Here is a 26061-nt window from a genome sequence, read left to right as displayed (position 1 = left end):
ACCTCTTGCCGTGCCATGGTAGTGGTTTTAGGTCAAATACAAGAAAGTCCTTGTTAATGTAATGATTTATAAATACCCACATTACCCTCAGTTTCAGTGCGGGTTAGAAACATATAATGGAAAAGAGCTCAGAGTGATGAAGGATGCCTTGAGTGAGCCAAGGAGAGGCAAGAAGGTTCAGGGCAGATTTGCGGTCCTAGGCCACAAGCATCTCAGGCATCATCAGGCACTTCTCTGAGGCTTATGGGAAGGTTCCTGTTAATGTGCGGATGGCCAGTGTGGCATCACGGTGCCCTGGCTTGTGCATGAGCTGGGTCTGCCACAGGAAAGGTGATGTGGTATGTCGGGGTGGCACGTGAACTCAGTGCCAGAGAAATTCAGGCTCGCAGATCCGATCACCCTTTTACTTTTCTCTGTCTCAGGGATCCGGTCAGTGAGCTTCTATGAGCACATCATCACTGTGGGCACAGGGCAGGGCTCCCTGCTGTTCTATGACATCCGAGCTCAAAGGTTCCTGGAAGAGAAGCTCTCAGCTTGTTACGGGTCCAAGCCCAAACTCGCAGGAGAGAACCTGAAACTAACAACTGGCAAAGGCTGGCTGGTGAGTAAGCCCGGCCTCACATGGTTACTGGCCAGTGACAGAAAAGTTGTCTTTACATTCCCACCCCTACTAACACATCATAGTTTTTCACTAGTAAGAGGCAGGTAAAGACACTGTCCCGTGATTTTTGTTTTTGTGTCTGCACATCCATGGGAAAACTGAGGCCCAGAAGACACACCAGTTGACCCAGGATAACCCGCAGGTGATAACAGCCAGAAGGAGAAGGAGCCTCCCCCCTGAGACTGCCAGTGAATTATTAAAGCATTGGTTCCAGCAGTCCTGAGAAGACCTTAGGCTTGTGTAGCATTTCTTCATCCTACTTGGCTCCTCCCTAATGTCATTTGGAAAAATAGGGCCCCAAGTCAATGAGCACCAGTCTCCTGGGATCCAGTGATAGATAACAGGACCTTCTCCTTTCAAGGGGCCCAGAAAGCATCCTTGTCCCTTCTTTCGCCTTTTCTGCGCCCCTGGCAAGTGCTAACAGAGTCTCTTTTTTTTTCCCCCATAGAATCATGATGAAACCTGGAGGAATTACTTTTCGGACATTGATTTCTTCCCCAATGCTGTTTACACCCACTGCTACGACTCGTCCGGAACGAAACTCTTCGTGGCAGGAGGTCCCCTCCCTTCAGGGCTCCACGGAAACTATGCTGGGCTCTGGAGTTAATGACAACCAACTCTCTCCCAAAATGCAGAGATTTACACTAACTTCCATCCTCAGTTTCCATTTCTTCTTTTGATTTTTTTCCAGTTGTGTGAGGCCCTCATATTTTAGTGGGAACACCGGAGTTTGCCTATGCTTTAAGCACTTGATAGGAAGAACCTCTGTTCAGAAATCTAAAGGACTTTTTGTTTTTTTGTTTCGTTTTTTGTTTGGTAAACAGAATTTAACTTTACTATCTTTTTTCTTTCTGGCTTCTCAACCAGACATTGTTAATTCCTGTTTGTATTTTTTCTTTAAGTGACACACACTCTCCCCACTCTGGGTTCCTTAGATTGACATAATTCATTCTCACCCTTCACTCTTGAGAGGTAGGGCTCCTTTATAATTATATAGTTGCTGTCCTAGACTTTCTGTGAAAGTTTGGGGGCTGTGTGTGTGTTGTATGTGTGGTGTGTGTGTGTGAGAGAGAACTTGTGTGCCTGCACGTACTGTGTGTCATTGAAGTTACCTGGAGTGAGGATTACTGTAATTAAAATATTTATAAAAGAAACAACTTTATTCACAGAGTCCAGCTTTGGGACTGGTCTTTATCTTGTTTTGTAAAGTCTAACAACACTGATTATAGGAAGTAAAAATAGAAAGGAAAACAAATCACCAGTAGGAAACCCTCTGAGTTTGATTGAAAGCTTTCTGGGACTCTGATGCCAGGACTCCAAAGTAATCCATCTCCCACCTGCCTCTCCCCTTCTGTGTGTCCCCTGGGGGAGGACATTTCTGTGTATGTGTCACTTCCACTTCAGTTTCCCATCTGGTCAAATCCATGGCCACTACCCCCAAAACATCAGAGTCTCAGTTCAAAATGCAGCTCTGGCAGTTGCAGAAGGTCTGGTGGGACTTGGTAAAAAGAATTTCCATCCCAACCTCCCTCCCCCTCCTCTCAGACAAGACCTGATATGGTTTCTCAGGGACCTGGAATGGGAGGCCTCAGGTCTGCTAAAATTGACATGCTTTGGTCCCTTTGGCTTTGAGGAGAAATGTCTTTGCCTTTCTTCTAATCTCCCCAGTAGGTTTTGCTTGTGTTTTCTAAAATGGGTTCAGTTCAGGAGGGTGGGGATGAGCAGGGGATTTATCTGTGTGTAGTGAGTGCCTCATGTGTGGAATGTGTGTTTTCTGAAGACAGTGGAGCCGCTCTGTTGGCTCAGCCCTGGGATGGCGATGGGGTGGCCTACAGCCAGCAGCGTTGTGCATGTAAAAGCAGCAATGTGATCAGTGATTTGTTCCGCCCTTGAACTGTTTAGTCTGAGGTTTTTGAACTTGCAGGCAACTGACTGACCAGTTACTCCTTGTTTTTTTATGCATCATATTGCAGATAAGAGCTGTTCCCACCCCCGCATTCCTCCACCACTCGAAGCACATACTCTGTTTCTGGTAGCAGCCCATTCTGGGGGAAAGAAGTCATATTCCTGCACTGTAGTGTCCAAGTCGCTTTCCCAGTTGTCCCCCCTGCTCTGGGTGTAACTAAGGAGATTGAAAAAAAAAAAGAGTGTCTTCTTTTTGGTGATGGGTGCTGATAGGGAGGGGAGACAGCAAGTCCACCCTGGATAGTGTTGCAAGGCATACACCATAGGTTCTAGAATTCTCATCTTCTAACCTAGAGACATAGGTGCTATAAACAGGGAATTAAGCAAAATGCTGGATGCTACAGATCTTTTAATTGTCTTAATTTTTTTCTATTATTAAACTACAAGCTGTAGATTTCTTAGTTCTCACAGAACTCATTTTAAACCTACTTGTATAAAAAAATAATTTTAGAATGTTTTGTACTGTTGGCAGACCCTCTTCTGTGATGGGTAATGCATTTGGTTGTTTGAGGTTTTGTTTTTCAAAATGTAGCACTTGACTTTTTGCCAAGTAAAAATAAATAAATATTCCAGTGCAAAGTGGTTTGAGTATGTGTAACCAAGAGGCAGCAGGAAAAAGGTCCCAAGTGACTGGTTGGAAGGTCAGTTTGGGGTTCTCAGATTGCCTGAAGTAGAACACAGGAGTTCCCTCAAGGGTAAAGGTGGGTCAAGGGCAAACACAGAAACACTGATACCTGCTTGCTCCTGGTTCCCAACCCCGGCCCAGGAGCATTTGCTCTGGAGTCCAGTTGAGAGTAGGTATGCCTGGAGGAAGTGGTGTGGTGCTTGGAGAAAAGCACAGACTGACAGGGAGGGAGCATGCTAGTCCTTGCTCTGAGTGGCTGGATGAGCAAAGTGACCAGCTCCTCTTACATAAACCAGGGGTGGTGATGGGCCCCGTCTGCTTCAGTGGAGGGGCCCTGAGAATGACTGAAAGTGCCCCAGGAAACAGGCTTTCATTTTGTTGAAGCTGGAACCATAGATGCTCACTGTAAGAGGAGAAACCAGTGTCTTTAGTGAGTGATGTTCTTCCCAGCGGGCTGTCGCTGAGAGAAAGGTGGACTGCTGAACCCTACTACTCTCCTCACAGTCATCTCTGGAGGACCCATCAGGACTGGGCCACAGAGTCAGACAAGCTGGATACAGCTGCTGTTAGAGACTGCTTCAGAAGATGATTGGTACAAGCAACCACCTATTGATACATGATCAAAGGCTGCAAAGCAGGAAAGGGGAAGTGAAGGAGTTGAAGCAGTTGAAAGGGCTTCCCAGAGGAGAAGAGTTAAAGCATTTGGAAAGGGACTGACATTAGCCTTTCCCAGAATGAGATTTTTCAGAATCCCCAATCCTTGGAACAGTAATGGTTGTTTGCAAAATGTCCCATGTTCAGATTACTCGGGGGAAATGCAGATGAAAGCAAACACATGTTTCTTCACAACCTGAGGTTTGGGGTTACCATGGGACTCGTGCATGAGACATGCTCAGAAAAAGGTGACGGAGTGTGGGGAGGGCCTGGCCTAGACCTCTGGCCTCTGTGGAATCTTGGCCCTGCTCCCACTTTCCAGCCAGACTTTGCAGCAAGCTATGTATCACAGAAGGGCTTTGTGGACTTACGTGGGCCCTCCCATTCCTGCCAGCAGGCCTTACTCCCAGGCCATGAAAGAAAGTCCTTGTTCTTAGGCACATGCCTCATTCGAAATGGTCTACTGGCCCCTCCCATAATACTTTAGGTCCTTTTGCAGACGGCTTTGGAGTCTCATTTATGCTCCAGGTTCCCCCATCCCTGCCACTCCAAAAGTGGATTAGTATTAGTCTGGTGCATTAAGATAACAATGTTAAATTTATTAGTGTTCCTAATAAAGCTAAAGATTGCCAACCCAGGGCTCTCTGATCCCAAACATTTCCTAGACCAGGTACCCAGGAAAAGAAGTCAGGGTGTCAAGATCCTTGGTTTAGGATTGGGGGGTCAATCTTCTAAGATCCTACAATCCAAGTGTTTTTTTCCTTTCTTTTCAGTTGGCTAGTGTCTCACAGACAACAATGTTGTGGCACGGGGTATGAAGGGAAGAAAACAAATACTCCATGTTTCTTGCTTTTAGCCACATCTCATCTCATACTATTGTGCTAAAATGGCTGGAAGCTTTGGAAGTGTAGAAACATGGGCTCCTAATTCTGTAGTTACTGAAGAAGACAAAAAAAAGTTCAGGTTTGTTAACTTGATTCTCCTGCCTTCATTTCAGTTCCTCCAAAGAATTATCTAGAGAAACAAATGTTAGAAATTTGTTTCTAAACTACCTCTAGAGAGAGAGGTGTGAACTGAACTCAAGATGGAATTGTGTAAACTTATGATTCAGCTCTCCAGACAGGTGTGAGTTGTCCTTTTAAATTCCCCCTGGGTTGAGCCTCACGTCTGAACACTCCTCTTTATTAGTGTGTAATTGCTGAAGTCAGAACTTTTAAACGATAATAATATTCATTAGCTGAGCTCAGTGTCACATGTTTACTGCCTTTGTTGTTAGGCAGTATTCAGAATTGTAATTAACATCCCTAGTGCTGTGAACAGGAAGAAAACAAATGATCAACTCCCATCTTAAAGTTCCCTTGCTCATAGCTACTTTTTCCTTAGCTGATGACAGCTTGGATAGAGGACTGGAAATAATAATCTGGCTTCTTTGTTCCCCAGGGTTAAGGCCATTGGTCAATGCAGAGAACACTGCTGGGTACCTTGTAGCAGTTTGGGCCTTACAATGTGTTGCTTACCTAAGAAGCATCCTTCACCACCGCCACCACTACTCTGCTTCCCCTGGCCCTTCTGCTAAAAACACAAAATTATTGCTCTAATCACCATGCTTAAGTTTCCAGCGTTAGATCTTTTCTTTTCTTGAGGGAAGAGGATGTTATATTACCTGATTAAAGATACTGGAGGGAAAAAAAAAGAAAAGATACTATTGCTCTTCCCTGGAGGAGGCAAAGTGCCAATTGCCGAAGGTGAGTGTGGCCTGCAAGGGGAGGATATGGGTTCAGTTACAGTTCTACCACTGATGCTCATGGACATGAATTTAAACAAGTCTTTACTCCTCTCTGGACATAAGTTTTTTTGTTTTGTTTTGTTTTAATCTTATACAATGAAGATAGGAATTCAAATTAGACATTAGATTTCTGTCATCCACAACAACTATTGTACTGGTACAGGGAAGCCTAAGAAGAATTGGAAGTGATCCTCTACTACTGACCTCAAAGCAAGTAAATAGAGTAGGGTTTATTAAATGAGTCTTATTTTCCTAATAGTTTCCAATAAAACACTGGAAATTGTAGGTTGAATGGTGTACCCCCAAAATTCAAGTCTACCAGAACCTCAGAACAGTGATCGGGTTAGTCACTCAGTTGTGTCTGACTCTGTGATCCCATGGACTGTAGCCCGCCAGGCTCCTCTGTCCATGGCATTCTCCAGGCAAGAATTGTGGAGTGGGTAGCCATTCCCCCTTTCAGGGGATCTTCCCAACCCAGTGATTGAACCTGGGTCTCCTGCATTGCAGGTGTATTCTTTATGGTCTGAGCCACCAGGGAAGCCACCAGATCATCAGTGTGACCTTTAAGGTCTTTGTAGATGTAATTAGGAAGGATTGAGATGGGCTTATACTGAGTTAGGGAGTCCCTATCTCCAATGAGAGGGCTTCCTTGGTGGTTTAGACAGTAAAGAATCTGCTTGTAATGCAGGAGACCTGGGTTTGATCTCTGGGTTAGGACAATCCCCAGGAGAAAAGAGTAGCTACCAGTCTTCTTGCCTGGAGAATTCATGGACAGAGGAGCCTGGTGATCTACAGTCTATGGGGTCACAAAGAGTCGGACATGACTGAGTGACTAACACACACACACACACCAATGAGAGTGACTTTATGAGACAGAAAAGGACATATGGGATCAACCAGAGAAGATGATGTGAAGACAGAAAGAGATTGGAGTGATGCATTTGTAAGCCAAAGAATGCCAGGAGCCACCAGAAGCTGGAAGAGGCAAGGAATGAGTCTCTTTAGAGCCCTAGAAAGGATTGTGGCCCTGCTGACATCTTGATTTTGGATTTCTGGCCTCCAAAGCCATGAGAGAATGAATTTCTGTTGCTTTAAAGCCACCAAATTTGTGGTAATTTATTTCAGCAAACCTAGCAAATTAATACAGAAGTATTCTGAGGAATTTCCAGATGCCAATTTTTATAAAATCACTTTTGAGATTTAAGAAAAATGTTTTCCTTTTCTGATAATACAAAGAGGAACTGTACTTACGTAGTAGTGCTAAGACTTATAAAAGCAAAAATTAAAGCTCAAGGATTTTCCTGGAAGTCCATGGCTAAGACTCCATGTTCCCAATGCAGGGAGCCCAGGTTCAATCCCTGATCAGGGAACTAGATCCTGCCTGCTGCAACTAAGACCCGGTACAGCCAAATAGATAAAGAAAAATATTTGCTTCTGGCTGAAAATCCTGTTCCTTCCAGAACTGAGGCAGTAATCCCCAAATCTGCCTACCCCTGGTTGTTTTTTCCTATCTCAAACTGCTTCAACATTTTAAACTTTTACTCTAGGTCACCTTTTCACAGTATACACAGTAGAGACTCAGGGTGCTTTCTCATCTAGGATTTATTAGCCAGTAAATATGGACAGCTCTCTGCAGTCCCCCTTGAAAATAGGAGAAAATAGAAGATCTAGTTAAGGCCTAACACACCTAAACCTGCTTTATGATAGGATCTGCCCCGTGCCTGCCTCTGTGGACCTGGAGCTGCTAGCCAGAGTAAGAAGGATGCCCAAGTCAGCAGAAAAGTCAGCCCTGACGTTATTGCTCCTATTGGTTTATTTTATTTACTATGATCTTAATTGGGAAGACAGCCTAGCAAAATGGTATTTATTGCATTGAAAAATTCTTATCTCAGGACTTCCTTGGGAGTCCAGTGGTTAAAACTCCACACTCCTAATGTAGGGAGTGAGGGTTTGATCCCTGGTCTGGGAAATAAGATCTCACATGCCGCACAGTGCAGCCAAAAAAACCCACAACAAAAATTGATTGTCTCCATTGACCCAGACTTCTGGAAATTTTAGGAAATATTCTAGACAAGTATGCGAAGACAGATGTATAAGAATGGTTGTTGAGCATTATTTCTTTTTAATATGTTTTCTCTACTTATCAGAGTATTTTCTATCCATTATTTTTGGCTGCACTGGGTCTTTGTTGCTGCACACAGGCTTTCTCTTGTTGCTGAGAGCAGGGGCTACTCTCTGGTTGCGGTGCGTGGGCTTCTCATTGCAGTGGCATCTCGTTACAGAGCACGTGTTCTAGGGCATACAGGCTTTGGTAGTTGTGGCCCATGCTTAGTTGCTCTGAGGCATGTAGGATCTTCCTGAACCAGGGATCGAACCCATGTCCTCTGCATTAGCAGGCGGATTTCTAATCACTGGACCACTAGGGAAGTCCTGTCATAGCATTAATTAGCAAAAAAAAAGACAGAGCAAACAACTGGAAGTTCATGCTCGGGTTCAGTCAAGGACTGTAGCCTTGCCAGGCTCCTCGGCCCATGGGATTTCCCAGACAAGAATAGTGGCAGGAGGAGTGTGCTTCCAGATGATGGAGTAGAAGAACATTTGCTCACCTTCTCCTGCCAGAGCACCAAAATTGCAACTAGCTGTTGAACAACCATTGACAGGGAGATCCTGGAACCCACCAAGAAAAGATACCCCACATCCAAGGACAAAGAAGAAGCTGCAGCGGAACAGTAGGAAGGGCACAATCATGATAAAATCAAATCCTATGCCTGTCAGGTGGGCAACCCACAAACTGGAGAATAATAATACCAAGGAAGTTTTCCCACTGTTGTGACAGTTCTAGGCCCTACATCAGGCTCCTCAGCCTGGGGATCTGGACAAGGGACTGGGAATCCCTGGGGAATCTGACTTTGAAGGCCAGTGGGATTTAATTACAGGACCTCCACAGGACTGGGGGAAACAGAGAGTCCACTCTTAGTGGGCACAGACCAAATCTTGTACACACCAAGGCCAAGGGGGAAGGAAAAGTGACCCCACAGGGAACTGAGCCAGACCTACCTATGAGTGTTTGAGGGTCTTCCTGCAGAGGCGTGGGTTGGCAGTGGCCCACCACAGAGATGGGGGCACTGGCAGCAGCAGTCCTGGGAGCTACATCTCTGGTAAGTCCTCTTGGGGGTCACCAATAGCCCTCCCATAGAGCCAGTATGGGCTTCCCTTGTGGCTCAGCTGGTGAAGAATTTGCCTTCAATGTGGGGGACCTGGGTTCATTTCCTGGGTTGGGAAGATCCCCTGGAGAAGGGAAAGGCCACCCACTGCAGTATTCTGGCCTGGAGAATTCCGTGGACTGTATAGTCCATGGGATCGCAAAGAGTCTGACACAACTGAGCAACCTTCACTTCACTCACTCTAGAGGCAGTAGACTCCAGGACTGGGTGGCCTCAGGCCAAACAGCTAACAGGGTGGGAGGACAGCCCCCACGCCCCCATCAGTAGACAATTGGATTAAAGTTTTACTGAGCACAGCCCTGCCCACCAGAGCAAGACCCAGTTTTCTCCACAGTCAGTCCCTCCCATCAGGAAGCTTTCATAAGCCTCTTAGCCTCATCCACCAGAGGGCACACAGAGGAAACAGGGCAAGAATACTGGAGTAGGTTGCCATTTCCTTTTCCAGGGGATCTTCCCAGCCCAGGGATCTAACCAGTGACTCTTACATCTCCTGCATTGGCAGGTGGATTCTTTATCACTGCGTCATCTGGGAAGCCCGTTAATAAGGAAACAGTTAAATTTTAAAATTAAAAAAAATTATATATTTATTTGGCTGCTCTGGGTTTAGGTTGCAGCACCCAGGGCCCCTGCATTGGGAGCACAGAGTGTTCACTGCTGGACCACCAGGGAAGTTCTAAATAAAAATGTTACATATTCTTGGTTAATCTTACTACAGAGAGAGACCACCACATACTATGTTCCTCCTGATGGGTTGCAATAGGAATTGAACAGGATTGCTTAAGAACTACTCTTGCCAGAAAAATCAAACTTGATCTGAGCAAGCTTTTAGATCTTTAAGTTTTCAGAAAATATAGTGGCTAGAAGAACATATTAATGGTATAGCAGGGATGCAAACAACCAAATGCAGAACCCAAGGAAAATGTTCTACTTTTTTCAGTAAACAAATAGCATGAAAAAAGAGAACTATTATATATTAAGGGAGACTTGAGACAGGCATAGGAAGCAATGTAATGCATAAGGGTGTTTATATCCTAATTCAAAACAATGCAACTGAGAAAGATCATCAGGGAGAGAATTCTCTGGCAATCCAGTGGTTAGGGGCTTCCCAGGTGGCACTAATGGTAAAGAACCTACCTGCCAATGCAGCGAGCTCAATCCCTGGGTCGGAAAGATCCCCTGGAGGAGGGCATGGCAACCCACTCCAGTATTCTTGCCTGGAGAATCCCACGGACAGAAGAGCCTGGCGGTCTACAGTCCATAGAGTTGCAAAGAGTCAGACATGACTGAAGTGACTTAGCATGCATGCACCAGTGATTATGTCTCAGCACTTTCATTGCCGACAGGGTTCAGTCCCCACAAGCTACGGGACACAGCCAAGAAAAAAAAAAATGCCACTGAAAAAAACAACAACAACAATACAGATAATTAGGGAAAACTTAAAACACTGACTGGATATTAAATAATAGTAAAGAATTACTATTACTTTTTCTAGGTATAATGATATCGTGAGTATGGACTTTTTAAAATAATTACATTTTCTTTTAATCTTACCTCTTAGAGATATTTTATTTGTAGATGAAGTAACATGATGTCAAGCATTTGTTTTAAAATAATCCTAAGAGAAACTTCCCCACTGGTCTAGTGATTAAGAATCTGCACTTCCACAGCAGAGGGCACAGGTTACATCAATGGCTGGGGAACAGAGATCTTCTATCCTCGAGGTGTGGCCAAAATTAATTAATTAATAATAATTCAGAGGGTTAGATTATTTTAAAGAGTTATATTGATAATCGTTGAAGCTGTCAGATGGGTTTATGGGGGCTTATTATGCTAGTCTTTCTAATTATGTAATATTAGGGATTTTTTTTATAATACAAAGTTTTTTAAATGGTACATAACAGGTAAACCTATATGCAATGACATAGAATAATCAAAACATAGGCTATATTATTAATTAAGAAAGTTATAAGCCAGCTTCCATCTCTTGTAAAATTCATACATATCTAGATTTAAGTATAGGGAAAACCTAAAATGTTATCACTAGACTATCACTAGTGGATCTCTTGGTGTGTGTGCTCAGTTGCTCAGTCATGTCTGACTCTCGGTGGCCCCATGGCCCGTAGCCTGCTAGGCTCCTCTGTTCACAGAATTTTCCAGGCAAGAATACTGGAGTGGGTTGCTGTTCCCTACTCCAGGGGATCTTCCTAACCCAAGGGTAGAACTCGTGTCTCTTTTGTCTCCTGCATTGGCAGGCGAACTGTTGATCGCTAAAGCTACCTGGGAAGCCCATGGGTCTTTTTATTACCCCCTTCAGAATTTTGGCAGCAGAGTTTTAATGATTTTTTTTTATTCCCTTGCTCATCTGTATTTTCTGGTAGTATCATTTAAGATACACCTCTCCCAGGCTTCGCTGGTGGCTCAGTGGGAAAGAATCTACCTGCCAGTGCAGGAGACATGGATTCAATCCCTGATATGGGAGGATCCCACACGCTACTGGAGCAACTAGTGAGCCTGTGCTCTAGGGTCTGGGAGCCCCAACTCCTGAGCCTGCATGCCCTTGAGCCCCAGTTCCACAATAATAGAAACCTCTGCAATGAGAAGCCCTCGACCATAACAGAGAGTAGCTTCGGAGACAGTAGCTTCTGATTTCTGAAACTGGAGAAAAAGCCCGAAGCCCCAGATCAGCCAAAAATAAATAAATAAAAAGTTTTTAATAAAATAGAAATAAAACACACCTCAGTTTTTTTCCCAACATGTGCTGGTTGTGAATAAGTAGTTAGTAATAAAGGAGGAGAGAGATTTTTTAAAATGTTTATTAATTTATTTGGCTGCACTGGGTCTTAGGTGTAGCACACGGGCTCTTCAGTCTTTGTTGTAGCATGTGAGACCTTTTAGCTGCGTTATGTGAATTCTTAGTTGCAGCAGGGATCAAACCCAGGCCCCCTGCATTGGGAATATGGAGTCTTAGCCACTGGACCACCAGGGAAGTCCTGAGGAAAGAGAATATTGATTGCTCCTTTGCTCAAAAAAACCTAGAACAAAAATTCCTCACTTCCTTTTTCTGGGGCATGAACCTTCTGCTTAGGCCAGCCAACTCATCCAACCCTCTCAGTTCACACAGCACTTCCCTTGTCAAAACTGCTCACAACCAGACTTCCCTGGCCATCTAGTGGTTACGACTTTGAGCTTCCAATGCAAAGGGTACAGGTTCGATCCCTAATGTGGAAATTAAGATCCCATAAGCCATGCAGCAAGGCAAAAAAAAAAATTGCTCACAACCAAAATCTTTCAAGGTGTGGTTCAGAGCCTAACTCTTAGGAAGTCTTCTGTGATCACACCCCTCTCAGGGAGCCCTGCTCCCTTTCCAAGCTCATGCAGGTACGTCATCATTCCCAAAGCCCCAGAATCTTCTGGAGAGGCTGCGTAATTCCTTTGGGCCAATGAATTCATCATACACCCGGTAGGGGGAGCCAGAACTTACTTCCCAACCTCTGGAGGCACCATCCCTGTATAAGCAAACTCCATATGGAGTGTGATCAGAGATAGGTACAAAACATGTTTTTTAAGAGGGGAGGAAGGAGTAGGCTGGCTGTAATGTAAAGTCTTAAAGAAGGTTTTCTTGTTTCATTTTCTATAATGGACTTTTCAGAGTGACCATCCTTGAACCAAACTCCTCTATGCATTTATGTATAGATTTAACTTACAAAAATATATGCACACAATTTCTCAAAAGTATGTGTGTGTGTGTGGTTTAAAGCCAGATAGACCTCACCATGCCAAGAACGAATAGGATGTTGCCATTGAATCTCCAAATTCAATAAACTGAGCGTTGGAGGAATGAGGTAGGAGGCAGTCTGGATTCTCCAGTGCTCTTAGAGCACTGGGTCTAAGATTGATGTTCCTAGTGGCATCCTGTCTCCAGTCATAAACCAGCTATTTGACTGTAGGCTGTCTGAATCTCTCTGGTCTGATGGGGAACTTCTGCGATAAGAGATGTGAAGGGGCTTTAAAATAGGGCACAAGTGTGAAGCATTCTTAGGGTTCCTAATAGGCTGAGCCATCTGTTGAGATTTCGCAGTCTCAGGAAGATGGCCAGCCTCCCTCACTCAAACTCAAGTCCAGATAATTATGACTATGGGGCAGCTAGGGGCATGTGAACTAGCTGGAGTCAACTTGGACAAAAAGCTCCAAGCCTTCAAACATCTAGCCAGGCCTTTACCACAGCAGGAACCAGGAGCCCCTTTACCCTTCCTGGGCTCAGCCTCCTGTCTAACCATGGAGAGAAGGGAGGCTTAGCCACGTTGCCTATGCCAAAGGAAGCCATTATTTGGCCTTTCCCTAGGACGCTGGGGACCTGAACAACCCTGGAGAAAGAAGCTGAAAGCTGGGCTCCTAGAGTCATTGATGGGATGTAACTTCTCTAAGAACTCTACTAGGAGCTGAGCTGGTAGAATTGGAGCAAGGTCTCAAGGAAAGAGATGTTTTTTAACTAATCAGGGTTAGGGCTTGATGAACGTTAGCTTGCCCTCTACAGATCCAGTTTGGGTTCATCTATGTTTGGCCACCTGATGTGAACAGCAGGCTCATTGGAAAAGACCCTGATGCTGGGAAAGATTGAAGGAAGAAGGCAAAAAGGGCGACAGAGGATGAGATGGTTGGATGGGATCACTGATTCAATGTACATAAACCTGGGCAAACTCCGGGAAATGGTGAGGGACAGGGAAGCCTGGCATGCTGCAGTCCACGGGGTCGCAGAGTCGGACACGACAGAGCAAGTGAACAACAGTCATAATGTTTGGAGTCAGATTCTGACTTGTGTTTTCTCTGAGGTCTTTCCCTTCTTTCTGCACGGTTTGTCGCTGACCGTGGCTACAGTTGAGGCCAGTCGTTTTCTGCAGGGGCTATTCCTCAACAGGACATGTTCAGGCCTGCAGGAACTGGCTTGACTTGCTTCTGAGAGTCTTAACTCCACCCCAGACTCCTCTGGCTTCAGGGAAAGGAGGAATCAGGGTGGAGGAGGAGGAGACAGGATACAATCAAAGGTAACTGTGAAATCAGGAGAGGTAACTTTACTCTGAGGAAGGAGAAGTTTCCCTAGGTCTCCCTGAGCATTCACCAAACTTTTCTTGCACAGCCCAGGACAGTCTCCAGCCCTCTCTGTCTCTTATCTAGTGGGCATCTCTGTTGATTCTCCAGGAAGTCTTTCCTGCCTGACATTATCACACAGGTCTCCAGGAGGAGTCATCTATGGTCAGGCCTCACCCTTTGTAGACTAGACTCAGATTCCTTGAGGGCAGGGCCTGGGCTGTTGTAAGGTTTTCCCCCAGGTCTATGTGGAGTCAGCACTGGGCTGAGGAGCAGAGCAGTGCCTGGATACTTCCATCCACCCATCTAGTCTCTGCTTCCCTCAGCATATGACAGCAAAGTGCTCTCACTTGGAGCTTTCTTGCATCCTGTTGTATCTTATGTTCCTGGCAGCTTGCTGTGTTGCACACTTTAAGGCAAACTTATGGGGCATAAATAGCATTGTTTGAAATGTCAGTAAATAAAATGATGACAGGTTGGGGTTCCCTGCTGGCTCAGTGGTAAAGTATCCACCAGCCAATGCAGGAGACATGGGTTCCATTGCTCCCGAACATGGGAAGATCCCATATACCTCAGATCAACTAAGCCTGTGCACCACAGCTATTGGGCCTGTGCTCCAGAGCCCGGGAGCCACAACATGTACTGAGCTTACATGCCACAACTACTGAAGCCCATGTACTCTAAATTTAGTCTGTGCTCTGCAACAGGAGAAGCCACCACAATGAGAAGGCTGCTCAACGCAACTGGAGAGTAGCCCCTGCTTGCCGCAACTAAAGAAAAGCCCCATGCAGCAACAAAGACTTGGCACAGCCAAAAATAAATAAACAAAATAATTTTTTAAAAAAGAAGCCAGACACAAAAGAAAATATCGATTAAAAGAAAAAAATGATGACAGTTGCTTTCTTTTAGCTCCAGATCTGCTTTCCACCCTCCCTGTTCAGGGCCCCAGTTTGGTCTGTTACCAACACACTTCCTTATCCTCTGGCTTCTGGTTAGTTTCAGCCAATGAAGGCTAAAGGAAGGGGAAAGAGGGATGTGAGATTGTTTATTCCACATCACAATCACACACCCCACGTTTCTAAAAGCAGGGTCTGAAGACACCTTTCCATACACTCTCTTCTCCATCCCATTGTCTCCTCAGTTCAGTTCAGTCGCTCAGTCAAGTTTGACTCTTTGCAACCCCTTGGACTGCAGCACGCCAGGCTTCCCTGTCCATCACCAACTCCCGGAGCTTGCTCAAACTCATGTCTATCAAGTCAGTGATGCCATCCAACTATCTCATCTTCTGTTGTCCCCTTCTCTTCCTGCCTTCAATCTTGCCCAGCATCAGGGTCTTTTCCAGTGAGTCAGTTCTTCACATCAGGTGACCAAAGTATTGGAGCTTCAGCTTCAGCATCAGTCCTTCCAATGAATATTTAGGACTGATTTCCTTTTGGATTGACTGGTTGGATCTCCTTGCAATCCAAGGAACTCTCAAGAGTCTTCTCCAACACCACAGTTCAAAAGCATCAATTCTTCGGTGTTCAGCCTTCTTCATAGTCCAACTTTCAGTCCATACATGACTACTGGAAAAACCATAGCTTTGACTAGACAGACCTTTGTGGGCAAAGCAATGTCTCTGCTTTTTAATATGCTGTCTAGGTTGGTCATAGCTTTTCTTCCAAGGAGCAAGTATCTTTTAATTTCATGGCTGCAATCACCATCTGCAGTGATTTTGGAGCCCAAGAAAATAAAGTCTCTCACTGTTTCTATTGTTTCCCCATATATTTGCCATGAAGTGATGGGACTAGATGCCATGATCTTAGTTTTTTGAATGTTGAGTTTTAAGCCAGCTTTTTCACTCTCTTCTTTCACTTTCAAGAGGCTTCTCAGTTCCTCTTCACTTTCTGCCATAAGGGTGGTGTCATCTGCATATCTGAGGTTATTGATATTTCTCCCAGCAATGTTGATTCCAGCTTGTGCTTCATCCAGCCCAGCATCTCACATGATGTACTCTGCATAGAAGTTAAATAAGCAGGGTGACAATATACAGCCTTGACATATTCCTTTCCCAATTTGGAACCAGTCTGTTGTTCCATGTCCAGTTCTAACTGTTGCTTCTTGACCAGCATACAGATTTCACAGGAAGCAGGTAAAGTGATCTAGTATTCCCATCTCTTTAAGAATTTTAAGAATTGTCTCCTCAGGTCCCATAATGATAAAATTTACCTCTGTCACTGGCCTGAGGATTATCCTTTGTCTCATGCTGGGACCCTGATAGACAGGGCAAGTGCCGCTGAGAAATATGAATTACCATCTAGCCTGGCTCTGTCACTTATCTCTGGGACCTTAAGTTACTCAGCCTTCCTGAGCCTCGGTTTCCTCCTTTGTAAAGCACTGCAGGGAGGGAAAGGGTGCGCTGAGATCATTTTCAGCTTTTAGACTCTTCAGTTCCAAGGTGATAAGTGTAGCTCCTACAGAATTTAACCAGGAGACTCATGGGCCTGAATGGAAAAATATGTAGAATTATTCCATTGGGCATCTGGATGTAGGAGTTAAAGAGGTTACCTCAGAGTTAAGAATTGGTGGGAAAAGGCAAAGAATACCTCCAGGGATTTCCCTGATGGTCCAAAAGTTAAGACTCTGCCTGCCAATGCAGGGGACATGGGTTTGATTCCTGGTCAGGGAACTGAGCCCCGACATGACTCAGGGCAACTAAGCCCCATGATTGGCAACTACTGAACCCATGCACCACAGCAGGAGAGTCTGCGTGCTGCAACTAAGACCCAAGGCAGCAAAATAATTTTTTTTTTTTGGAAAGGAAAGGAATATTTTAAAAGGAAAGGAAGAAATACCTCTCTCTGTGCTGCATGTGTGTTTATTTTAAACATGGTCCTTTCCAAGAAATTCTCTAGCGCGTGGTCAGAGTCTGCTCCTAGTTCATCTTCAGCCCTGTTTGTATTTGTTTTCTCTTGTTAAAAAATGTAGGAAAAATCTTTTTCTCTTGATGTTTTTTTCTTTTCCTCAATCTCTGTTTCTATTAATCTAGTCTCTCTCTCTGTATTTGTTTTCTTCTTTTTATTTCTCTTTCTCTCCAATAAGAAAAGGAAAGGAAAAAAAGGTATTCTCCTCAGCACCTACTTAGCTGGGGAGAATCGAAAGTTCGTGAAGGAAGGCTTCTGGCAGGCATCCAAATGAAGCGGTTGAAACTGACCGGCACCTGGAGCTGCCAGTCACAGGGAGCGTCCCAGTGCTGGAAACTTTGGGCTCTGGAGAAGTTTTCCCAGACTGAGACCCAGACTGACAATTTTAACTTTATACTTTGGACTGTGTCCACTGTGGAATCTACCTGGCTGTCTTTTGTACCCCTTGGATGGCTTGTACCTGTGATTTCAGGAAAAGTACTTGAAAACCAGAGAGGAAGGCTGGAATTTCTCTTTAACTGGAGTCATAGAAAGTCCTAAGATTTCTAGAGCTGGAAGGGCTTCAAAGATTATTTATACTAAAACCTCTATGTTTTACAAATACAGGAACTAAGATCCTGGAAGAGGAAGGGTCTTGCCCAAGGACACACAGTAAATTAGCAGCAGCATTGAGTTAGTCACTCGGTTATGTCCAATTCTTTGCGACCCCGTGGACCGGAGCCCATTAGGCTCCTTTGTCCATGGGTATTCTTCAGGCAAGAATACTGGAATGGGTTGCCGTTTCCTCCTCCAGGGGATCTTCCCAACCCAGTGATCAAATCCCTGTCTCCTGCATTGCAGCCAGATTCTTTACCATCTGAGCCACCGGGGAAGCCAGCAGAGATAATACCAATTAAAAGGTACAAAATGCTGCATATTAACTTTTTTAATCCTCATCACAACTCTATGGAGGCAGTATTAGTATCATCACCTTATCATTTTACAGATGAGAAAACAGGCCCAGAGAGGCAAAGGACTTGCTTGCGCTGAAGTCTATGTTCTCTGCTACTTCAGGCTACCACCCCCAGGATGATGACATAGCTTGCTGTAGCCTGACAAACTCTGAGGCTTGAATGATGGGGGTAATATTCCTGTCGCAGAAATCGGCAAATGTTACAATCAGCTTGTTTTGTTAATTGTTATGGCTTAAGAAAGTGATGCAGGGACTTCCGTAGTGGTCCAGTGGTTAGGAGTTCACTGGCTAAAGCAGAGGACATGGGTTTGGTCCCCAGTCAAGGAAGATTCCATATGCTGTGGGGCAACTAAGCCCGTGTGCCACAACTACTGAGCCCATGCTCTAGGGCCTGCAAGCCACAACTACTCAGTCTGCATGCGGCAACTACTGAAGCTCACACACCACACAGCCTGTGCTCCACAGCGAGAGAACCTACTGCAATGAGAAGCCCACATACCACAAGTGGAGAGTAGCTCCAAGAAAGTGATGAAGATCCAGAGGCACAGGGAGATGCAGAGTCTCCCCCACCCCCGCCCCCGATGAGAAAGACGGAAGGATCACCCCCCAAACAGCCTTGGATGTAAACTAGTTTCCAGATGGATCCTATTCTCTCTCATGTGTAACCTTTAAAGTAAACTCCTTTGTTCTTACGTCTTCCCCATATCAATAAAGATCATTTCTGGGGTGTGTGTGTGTGTGTGTGTGTGTATTTAGGAATAATTTCTATAAATAAAATGCAGAGATACTAACAGTTAAGTTTTTACAGTATATATCCCCAGGCAACCACAACTCAAAATGAGACATAGATCATTCTCATCATTCCAGAAAGTTCACTCAAGCCTCTAACCAATAAAATATCCACCACAGCTTCCAACCTGCCCTTCCCCAACCACTTTCTGATTTCTTTCAAGTACATAGGATTTCAGTCTTTCAGCTGCTCAGGCCGAAAACCTTATAGTCATCCTTCACTCATCTCCTTCTCTCACACCCCACATCCATAGTGTTTCTTGTCAGGTAGGTTTTCAAAATATATCCAACATTGAATCGCTTCTCATCAACTCCACTGCTGCCTTCTTAGTCCAAGCCACATCATCTCTTGCATTCTGACTGGTCTCTGTTTCCTTATCTTGCCAAGCTCCTCTGTTCTCTCTACAGGCTGTTCACGCAGCTACCTGAGCCATCCTTAGTCATGTAAATTCAGATCATGACACAACTCTGTAAAACTCTCCAATACTTACCATCTTTCAGGATAGACTCAGCCTCAGTCCCTACCACTGGCCTTTTTGGATCTCAATCTACTGTTCCCCACTGATTTACTGGGCTCCAGCCAAACCAGCCTCTTTACTGTTCCCTGATGACACAAGCATATTCCCTTCTCACAGCCTGGTCCTTGCTGGTTTCTCTACTTGAGATGCTCTTCACATGGCTCATTTCCTCAGTTCATTCAGGTCTCTGCTCAGCTGTTATCTAATTATAGAGAACTTCCCTGACTGCCCATTCAAAATAGCATATTCCCTGACATTCTGACTCCAGACTCTGTTTATTATTTCTTCCTAGTCCTTAAGAACTTACATTATATTACGTCTGCTTATTTGTCCTTTTTCCCCTGATGAGTGAGCTGGCAAAATGTTTAACAACTAGCTCTCTGTAAAATGTGAATGTGTTATAGAACAGTTCATGTGCCGGACGCACAGTGAGAACAAACAAACCGGAACATCGGCCTTTTGAGCAGAAAAAGGCTTATTGCAGGACCAAGAAGAGAGAACAGATGGCTCATGCTCTAAAACTCTAAACTCTCCCATAGTATTTGCAGAAAGGTTTTTTTTTTTTTTTTTTTAAAGGCAAAATTTGGAGTGAGGGCTGCAGGATGTGTGACTTTCTTCTGATTAGTTGGTGGTGAGGTAAGAGGGCAGTGCTCCAAGGATCTTGGGCTCAGCCTGAAGTTACCATCCTCTACCTGGGTGGGGATCCTAGTTCCCACAGAATAACTCCAGGATATTATTTTGTTTGCTGTTAAAGTGCTGCACTCAATATGTCAGCAAATATGCAAAACTAAGCAATTTCCACAAGACTGGAAAAGGTCAATTTTCATTCCAGTCCCAAAGAAGGGCACTGCCAAAGAATGTTCAGACAATACTGTACAATTGTGCCCATTTCATATGCTAGCAAGGTCATGCTCAAAATCCTTTAAACCAGGCTTCAGTAGTATGTTAACCGGGAACTTCCAGATCTACAAGCTGGGCTTCAAAAAGACAGAGGAACCAGAGATCAAATTGCCAACATGTTGGATCCTGGAGAAAGCAAAGGAGTTTCAGAAAAACATCTACTTATTTTTCATTGACTATGCTAAGACCTTTGACCGTGTGGAACACAACTGTGGAAAATTCTTAAAGAGATGGGAGTTCCAGACCACCTTACTTGTTTCTGGAGAAACCTGTATGTGGGTCAAGAAGCAGAGTTAGAACTGGGTGTGGAACAACTGACTGGTTCAAAATCAGGAAAGGGGTATGTCAAGGCTGTATATTATCACTGTGCTTATTTAATGTCGACTACAAATTGGCTCTTGCCAAAGGCATTTGCCAGTGACTGAACAACAACTACAAGGGCATTTGCCATCTGCTACTGCGGAGATTGAACCCTGTGCTGCTGCAGCTGTTGACCTTTGACATGTCCTGAAAGGAGTTCAGGGTGAAGAATGAGGCACTCTGTGCCCCAGGGAAACTGGTGGAACAGGTCTTCAGATAAATATTTTCAGGAGCTGATTTTCATGATCCGAATCCTTGCACCTCCTCATATCTAGAAAAGCACACTAAATCCCTTCATGGTGGCATCAGTTCCTCATGACCAACCAGCAGAAAACCTTTTGTAAAATAAGTGCTTGGCTGCATTAAACCCCTGCTTCATCAAAATCATATGTACTGACCTTCCCCTTTTTGGAACAGTTTCCCAGAGCTATCTGAGAGGTGTTAGCTAGGACTGTCTCCCAGACTGCAGTCCTCATTTTGCCTCAGGTAAAACCTAACTAGCAACTCTCATCTTGTGCATCCTTTTTTAGTTGATATTAACTTATATGCAGAGATTTTTGTTGTTGTTGTTTAGTCCCTAAGTTGTGTCCAACTCATTTTCAACCCCATGTGTTATTGAGTCCAAGGACTGTCTGCTCACTGCACAACAGGCCAACTAATCAAGAGAGATGAGGTATTGGGGCAAGGAATATGAGTTTATTCAGAAAACTGGCTGACTGAGAAGAAGGCAGACTAATATCTCTTTGTCTTGTCAAGGTCTGGATTTGTTGTTCAGTTGCTCAGTTATATTCGACTCTTTGCGACCCCATGGATTGAAGCATGCTAGGCTTCCCTGTCCACTGTCTCCAGGAGTTAGCTTAAACTTGTGTCTGTTGAGTTGGTGATGCCATCCAACCATCTCATTTTCTTCTTCATTTGTTAAAACAGGTCACAGGAGTCAGGGAAATATTTATTTATGTTTCTCAGTTTATTGTAAAGGATATTATAAAGAATACAGATGAGCAGCCAGATGAAGAGGTACACAGGGCAAGGTCTGGAAGGATCCTGAGTGTAGGAATAGAACTATGGTATGCCGCCTTCCGGACCAGAAGCTCATAAATCTTCCCTGAGGTCAGTGGGCAGGACTGAAACCCTCTAATCACTGGGACTTGCTGATCAGCAGTCCAGTACTGAGCCTGTGTAGGAAGCCTCCCCAGGTTAACCAGCAGCACAACTAAGGTGGGAGACAGTAGTCGTCGTCGTCGTCGTCGTCGTCGTCGTCGTTGCTCAGTCATGTCCGACTCTTTGTAATCCCTTGGCCTGTAGCTTGCCAGGCTTCTCTGTCCATGGGATTCTCCAGGCAAGAATACTGGAGTGGATTGCCATTCTCTTCTCCAGGGGATTTTCCCAACCCGGGGATCGAATCCGGGTCTCCTGCTTTGCAGGCAGATTCTTTACCATCTGAGCTACAGGGAAGCCCTAAGGTAGGAGAGAAAGGGCTTATTGTGAATAACAAAAGACAGACAATCCTACCACTGAGATAAATACAGAGATTTTATTAGCTTTCTTCCAGGAACCAGGGCTCAAGTACAGATGGTCTTCTAGCCCTCTGTATCTGTGCATTCCCATCTGCAGATCAACCAAGGGAGGATGGAAAACACTCAGGAAAAAAAAAAAAATTCCACCAACTTCCAAAAACCAAAACTTGAATTTTCTGGACACCAGCAACTGTTTACATAGCTTTAAATTGTATTAGGTATTATAAATAATCTGGAGGTAAGTTAAAGTATACAGGAGTGGGAATTCTCTGGTTGTCCAGTAGTTAGGACTCTGAGTTTTCATTGGAGAGAGTGTGTATTCAATCCCTGTTCCGGGAAATAAGATCTGACAAGCTGCTAGTGCAGCCGAACAGAAAATATAAGGGAGAATGTTAAATGCAAATACCATGCCATTTTATATAATGTACTTGAGTATCTGTGGATGAATCCTCTGGGTGGGTGGGGTGGGGTGGGATCCTGGAGCCAATCCCCTCTGGATACTGATGAAATGAAATTCATATTTAATGGCAAGACAAGAAAATTTAAACAAAAATTTTCTTTGCCTGTTTGGGCCTCCTCCCTCCCCTTTACTGTGTACTATGCATCTACATAGGAATTCCCTGGTGGCTCAGATGGTAAAGAGTTTGCCTGCAATGCGGAGAACCACGTTCGATCCCTGGGTTGGGAAGATTACTTGGAGAAGGGAAAGGCCACCCACTCCAGTGTTCTGGCCTGGAGAATTCCATGGACTGTATAGTCCACAGGGTTGCAAAGAGTCGGACACCACTGAGCAACTTTCACTTTTACTTTCTTTCAAGAGTCACTATTCCTTAGGAGATAGCTCAGTTCAGTCACTCAGTGGTATCTGACTCTTTTCAACCCCATGGACTGCAGAACACCAGGCCTCCCTGTCCATCACCAACTCCCAGAGTTTACTCAAACTCATGTCCATTGAGTCGGTGATACCATCCAACCATCTCATCCTCTGTCGTCCCCTTCTCCTCCCACCTTCAATCTTTCCCATCATCAGGGTCTTTTCCAGTGAGTCAGTTGTTCGCAGGTAGCCAAAGTACTGGAGTTTCAGCTTCAGCATCAGTCCTTCCAATAAATACTCAGGCCTGGTTTCCTTTAGAATGGACTGGTTGGATCTCCTTGCAGTCCAAGGGACTCAAGAGTCTTCTCCAACACCACAGTTCAAAAGCATCAATTCTTCAGAGAATTCTTAGGAGATAACCTTCCTTCTTAATCTTGCAAGGGGTCAACACCACCCAGGACCTACTACTTTGTACCTGTAGGTCTGGATTGTGTAAACAGTCCATGATATGTCATTTGTCTCAAGAACTTCTACAACTGTGCTTTGACTTCCAAGGGGAGAATAGTACTCACAGCTTTCTAAAAGACTGTCTCCCAGACTATAATCCTCAGGTTGGCTCTAGTAAAATTTTCCATTTCTTTCTTAGACTGACTTTTTTTTTAAACTGGAGGATAATTGCTTTACAATGTTGTGTTTACAATGTCTTTACAATGGGCTTCTCTGGTGGCTTAGCTAGTAAAGAATCCACCTGCAATTCAGGAAACCTGGGTTCGATCCCTGGTTTGGAAAGATCCCCTGGAGAAGGGACTGGCTACCCACTCCAGTATTCTGGCCTGGAGAATTCCATGTACTGTATAGTCCATGGGGTAGCAAAGAATCGGACATAACTGAGTGAAAGAAAGTGAAAGTGAAAGTGAGGTCGATCAGTCGTGTCCGACTCTTTGCGACCCCATGGACTGTAGCCTACCAGGCTCCTGCCTCCATGGGATTCTCCAGGCAAGAATACTGGAGTGGGTTGCCATTTCTTTCTCCAGGGGATCTTCCCCACCCAGGGATCGAACCCAGGTCTCCGACATTCCAGGCAGACACTTTAACCTCTGAGACAACTGAGTGACTTTCACTTAATTCACAATGTTGTGTTGGTTTGCTGTACAACAACATGAATCAGCTATAAGTACACACATGTCCCCTCCCTCTTGAGCCTCCCTTTCCACTCCTGCCTCATCCCACCCCTCTAGGTCATCACAGAGCACAAAGGTGACTCCCTGTGGTGCCTGTAGATTGAATTTTTTTTTTAAGTCGTTTATTTATTTGGCTGCATCAGGACTTAGCTGCAGCATGAGGACTCTCTGTGGTGTGTGGGCTGCTTGTTGCAGGGCGCTGGCTTCTCTAGTTGCAGCACATGGGCATAGTTGCCCAGCACCATATGGGACTTTAGTTTCTCAACCAGGGATTGAACCTGTGTCCCCTGCACTGCAAGGTAGATTCTTAACCTCTGGACCACCAGGAAAGTCCATTTTCCTTAGATTGACTATTGGTTAACTTTTTCATCAACAGTACTGAGGGACAACTATATATTTGGCTTTAAGTTTTTAAAAAATTTCATTGGAGTATAGTTGATGGGGAGCCTGGTGGGCTACAGCCCATAGGGTTGCAAGGAGTCAGACATGACTGAAGCAACTTAGCATGCATGCACATGCATAGTTGATGTATAATATTATGTGAGTTACCGTTGAGTAATAAAGTGATTCACACTTTTTAAAGGTTATACTCCATTATAATTATTATAAAATATTGGCTATATTTCCTGTGTTGTACAATATATCCTTCTAATTTTTTTTTCCCACACTCTATGGCTTGTGGGATCTTAGTTCCCTGAAAACGGATTGAACCTGGGCCCATAGCAGTGAAAACACCAAGTCACTGGCCAGAGAACTCCCTGTAATTTATTTTATACATAATAGTTTGTACTTCTTCATCCTTTATCCTTATATTATCCTTGCCCCCTTCCCCTTCTCCACTGGTAACCACTAGTTTGTTCTCTGTATCTGTGAATCTGCTTCCTTTATGTTATATTCACTAGTTTGTTGTATTTTTTTTTTAGATCCAATATATTACTGTTATCATACAGGGTTTGTCTTTCTCCATCTGACTTATTTAACTTAATATGGTACCCTCCACGTCCATCCTTGCTGTTGCAAATGGCAAAATTTCATTCTTTTTTATGGCTGTGTAGTATTCCATTGTGTATACATACTGCATCTTCTTTATCCATTCATCTGTTAATGGATATTTAGGTTGCTTCTATATTTGGCAACTGTAAATAGTGCTGCTGTGAACATTACTGTGCATATATCTTTTTGAATTAGTGATTTTGTTTTTTTCTATCATATAGTCAGAAGCATAATTACTGGGTTACATGTGTATACTTTTTTCCTTGGTTGGAGGAGGTACACCACCCAGCTTGCCAGATCACAATTCCTCAAGCAGGGATCAATCTGTGCTCCCTGCAGTAGAAGTGTAGAGTCATAACCACTGGACTTCCAGGGAATCCCCAACATGTGTATACTTCTTATCACACAATAAACAGGAGAAAAGTGTAGGAACTTCATCAGTGAAGTGAGTAACTTACTAGCTGAATAATACCTTTTGAGTACTGGAAAAATATTTCCTTAACTTTTATGGTATCCACAATGCAACAGCTACAGACATGAAACACTTCTAATTTGCATTGTTCATATTTTCTCCATCACTTTCTTAAGTCTAGACAATGAATAAAACTAGCTCTGATTTGTAGCATTTGCTGATTTCTGTGGGTAAATACTCCCACTATAGCCTATTTCAAGCTGCCAACAATGATGTCACTGACCATGAGTTAGGAAGAAATGCACTGTAGCACACCATTATATGGTTTCTCCTCCGTACAAATAGAATAGTGTAGATAATAGTGACATTGGAGAAAGGAATGGCAACCGACTCCAGTATTCTTTCCTGGAGAATCCCATGGACAGAGGAGCCTGGCAGGCTAGTCCAAGGCTTCACAAAGAGTCGTACGTGACTGAAGCCACTTAGCAATAGTATCACTAGAAGGCAATGAATTGGAGTATTTATTATCTTTATTTTTATATAACTTTTTAAAGTTTATGTAATTCAATTTTTGAGGACTTCTCAAATTTCTGAAAATTTAGCAAGTGGCTCTCGTGAGCCCACAGGAGCCAGCTCTAGCATATCCTGGTTTCTTACGAGACTGTAAGATCCATGAAAATGAGGTCTGGCACATAATATATAGTCAATAAATGCTTCTTGCA

General features: G+C 44.2%; 1 protein-coding gene across 2 annotated transcripts in view; it reads left to right on the top strand.

Moving 5' to 3' along the window:
• Positions 1–1497, top strand: part of DCAF12 (DDB1 and CUL4 associated factor 12) — a 36428-nt gene extending 34931 nt beyond the window's left edge. For both annotated transcript variants that reach the window (XM_070795007.1, XM_019966416.2), the window contains exons 8-9: positions 423–601; positions 1110–1497. In XM_070795007.1, the coding sequence (XP_070651108.1) occupies positions 423–601; positions 1110–1268 (338 nt within the window). In that variant the 3' untranslated portion in view covers positions 1269–1497. The remainder of the gene's footprint in view (positions 1–422; positions 602–1109) is intronic.
• The last annotated feature ends 24564 nt before the right edge of the window (positions 1498–26061 follow it).

Source organism: Bos indicus, chromosome 8 (genome assembly GCF_029378745.1).
Source record: "Bos indicus isolate NIAB-ARS_2022 breed Sahiwal x Tharparkar chromosome 8, NIAB-ARS_B.indTharparkar_mat_pri_1.0, whole genome shotgun sequence".
Classification (NCBI taxonomy): domain Eukaryota; kingdom Metazoa; phylum Chordata; class Mammalia; order Artiodactyla; family Bovidae; genus Bos; species Bos indicus.
This window is presented reverse-complemented; position numbering and strand designations above follow the sequence as displayed.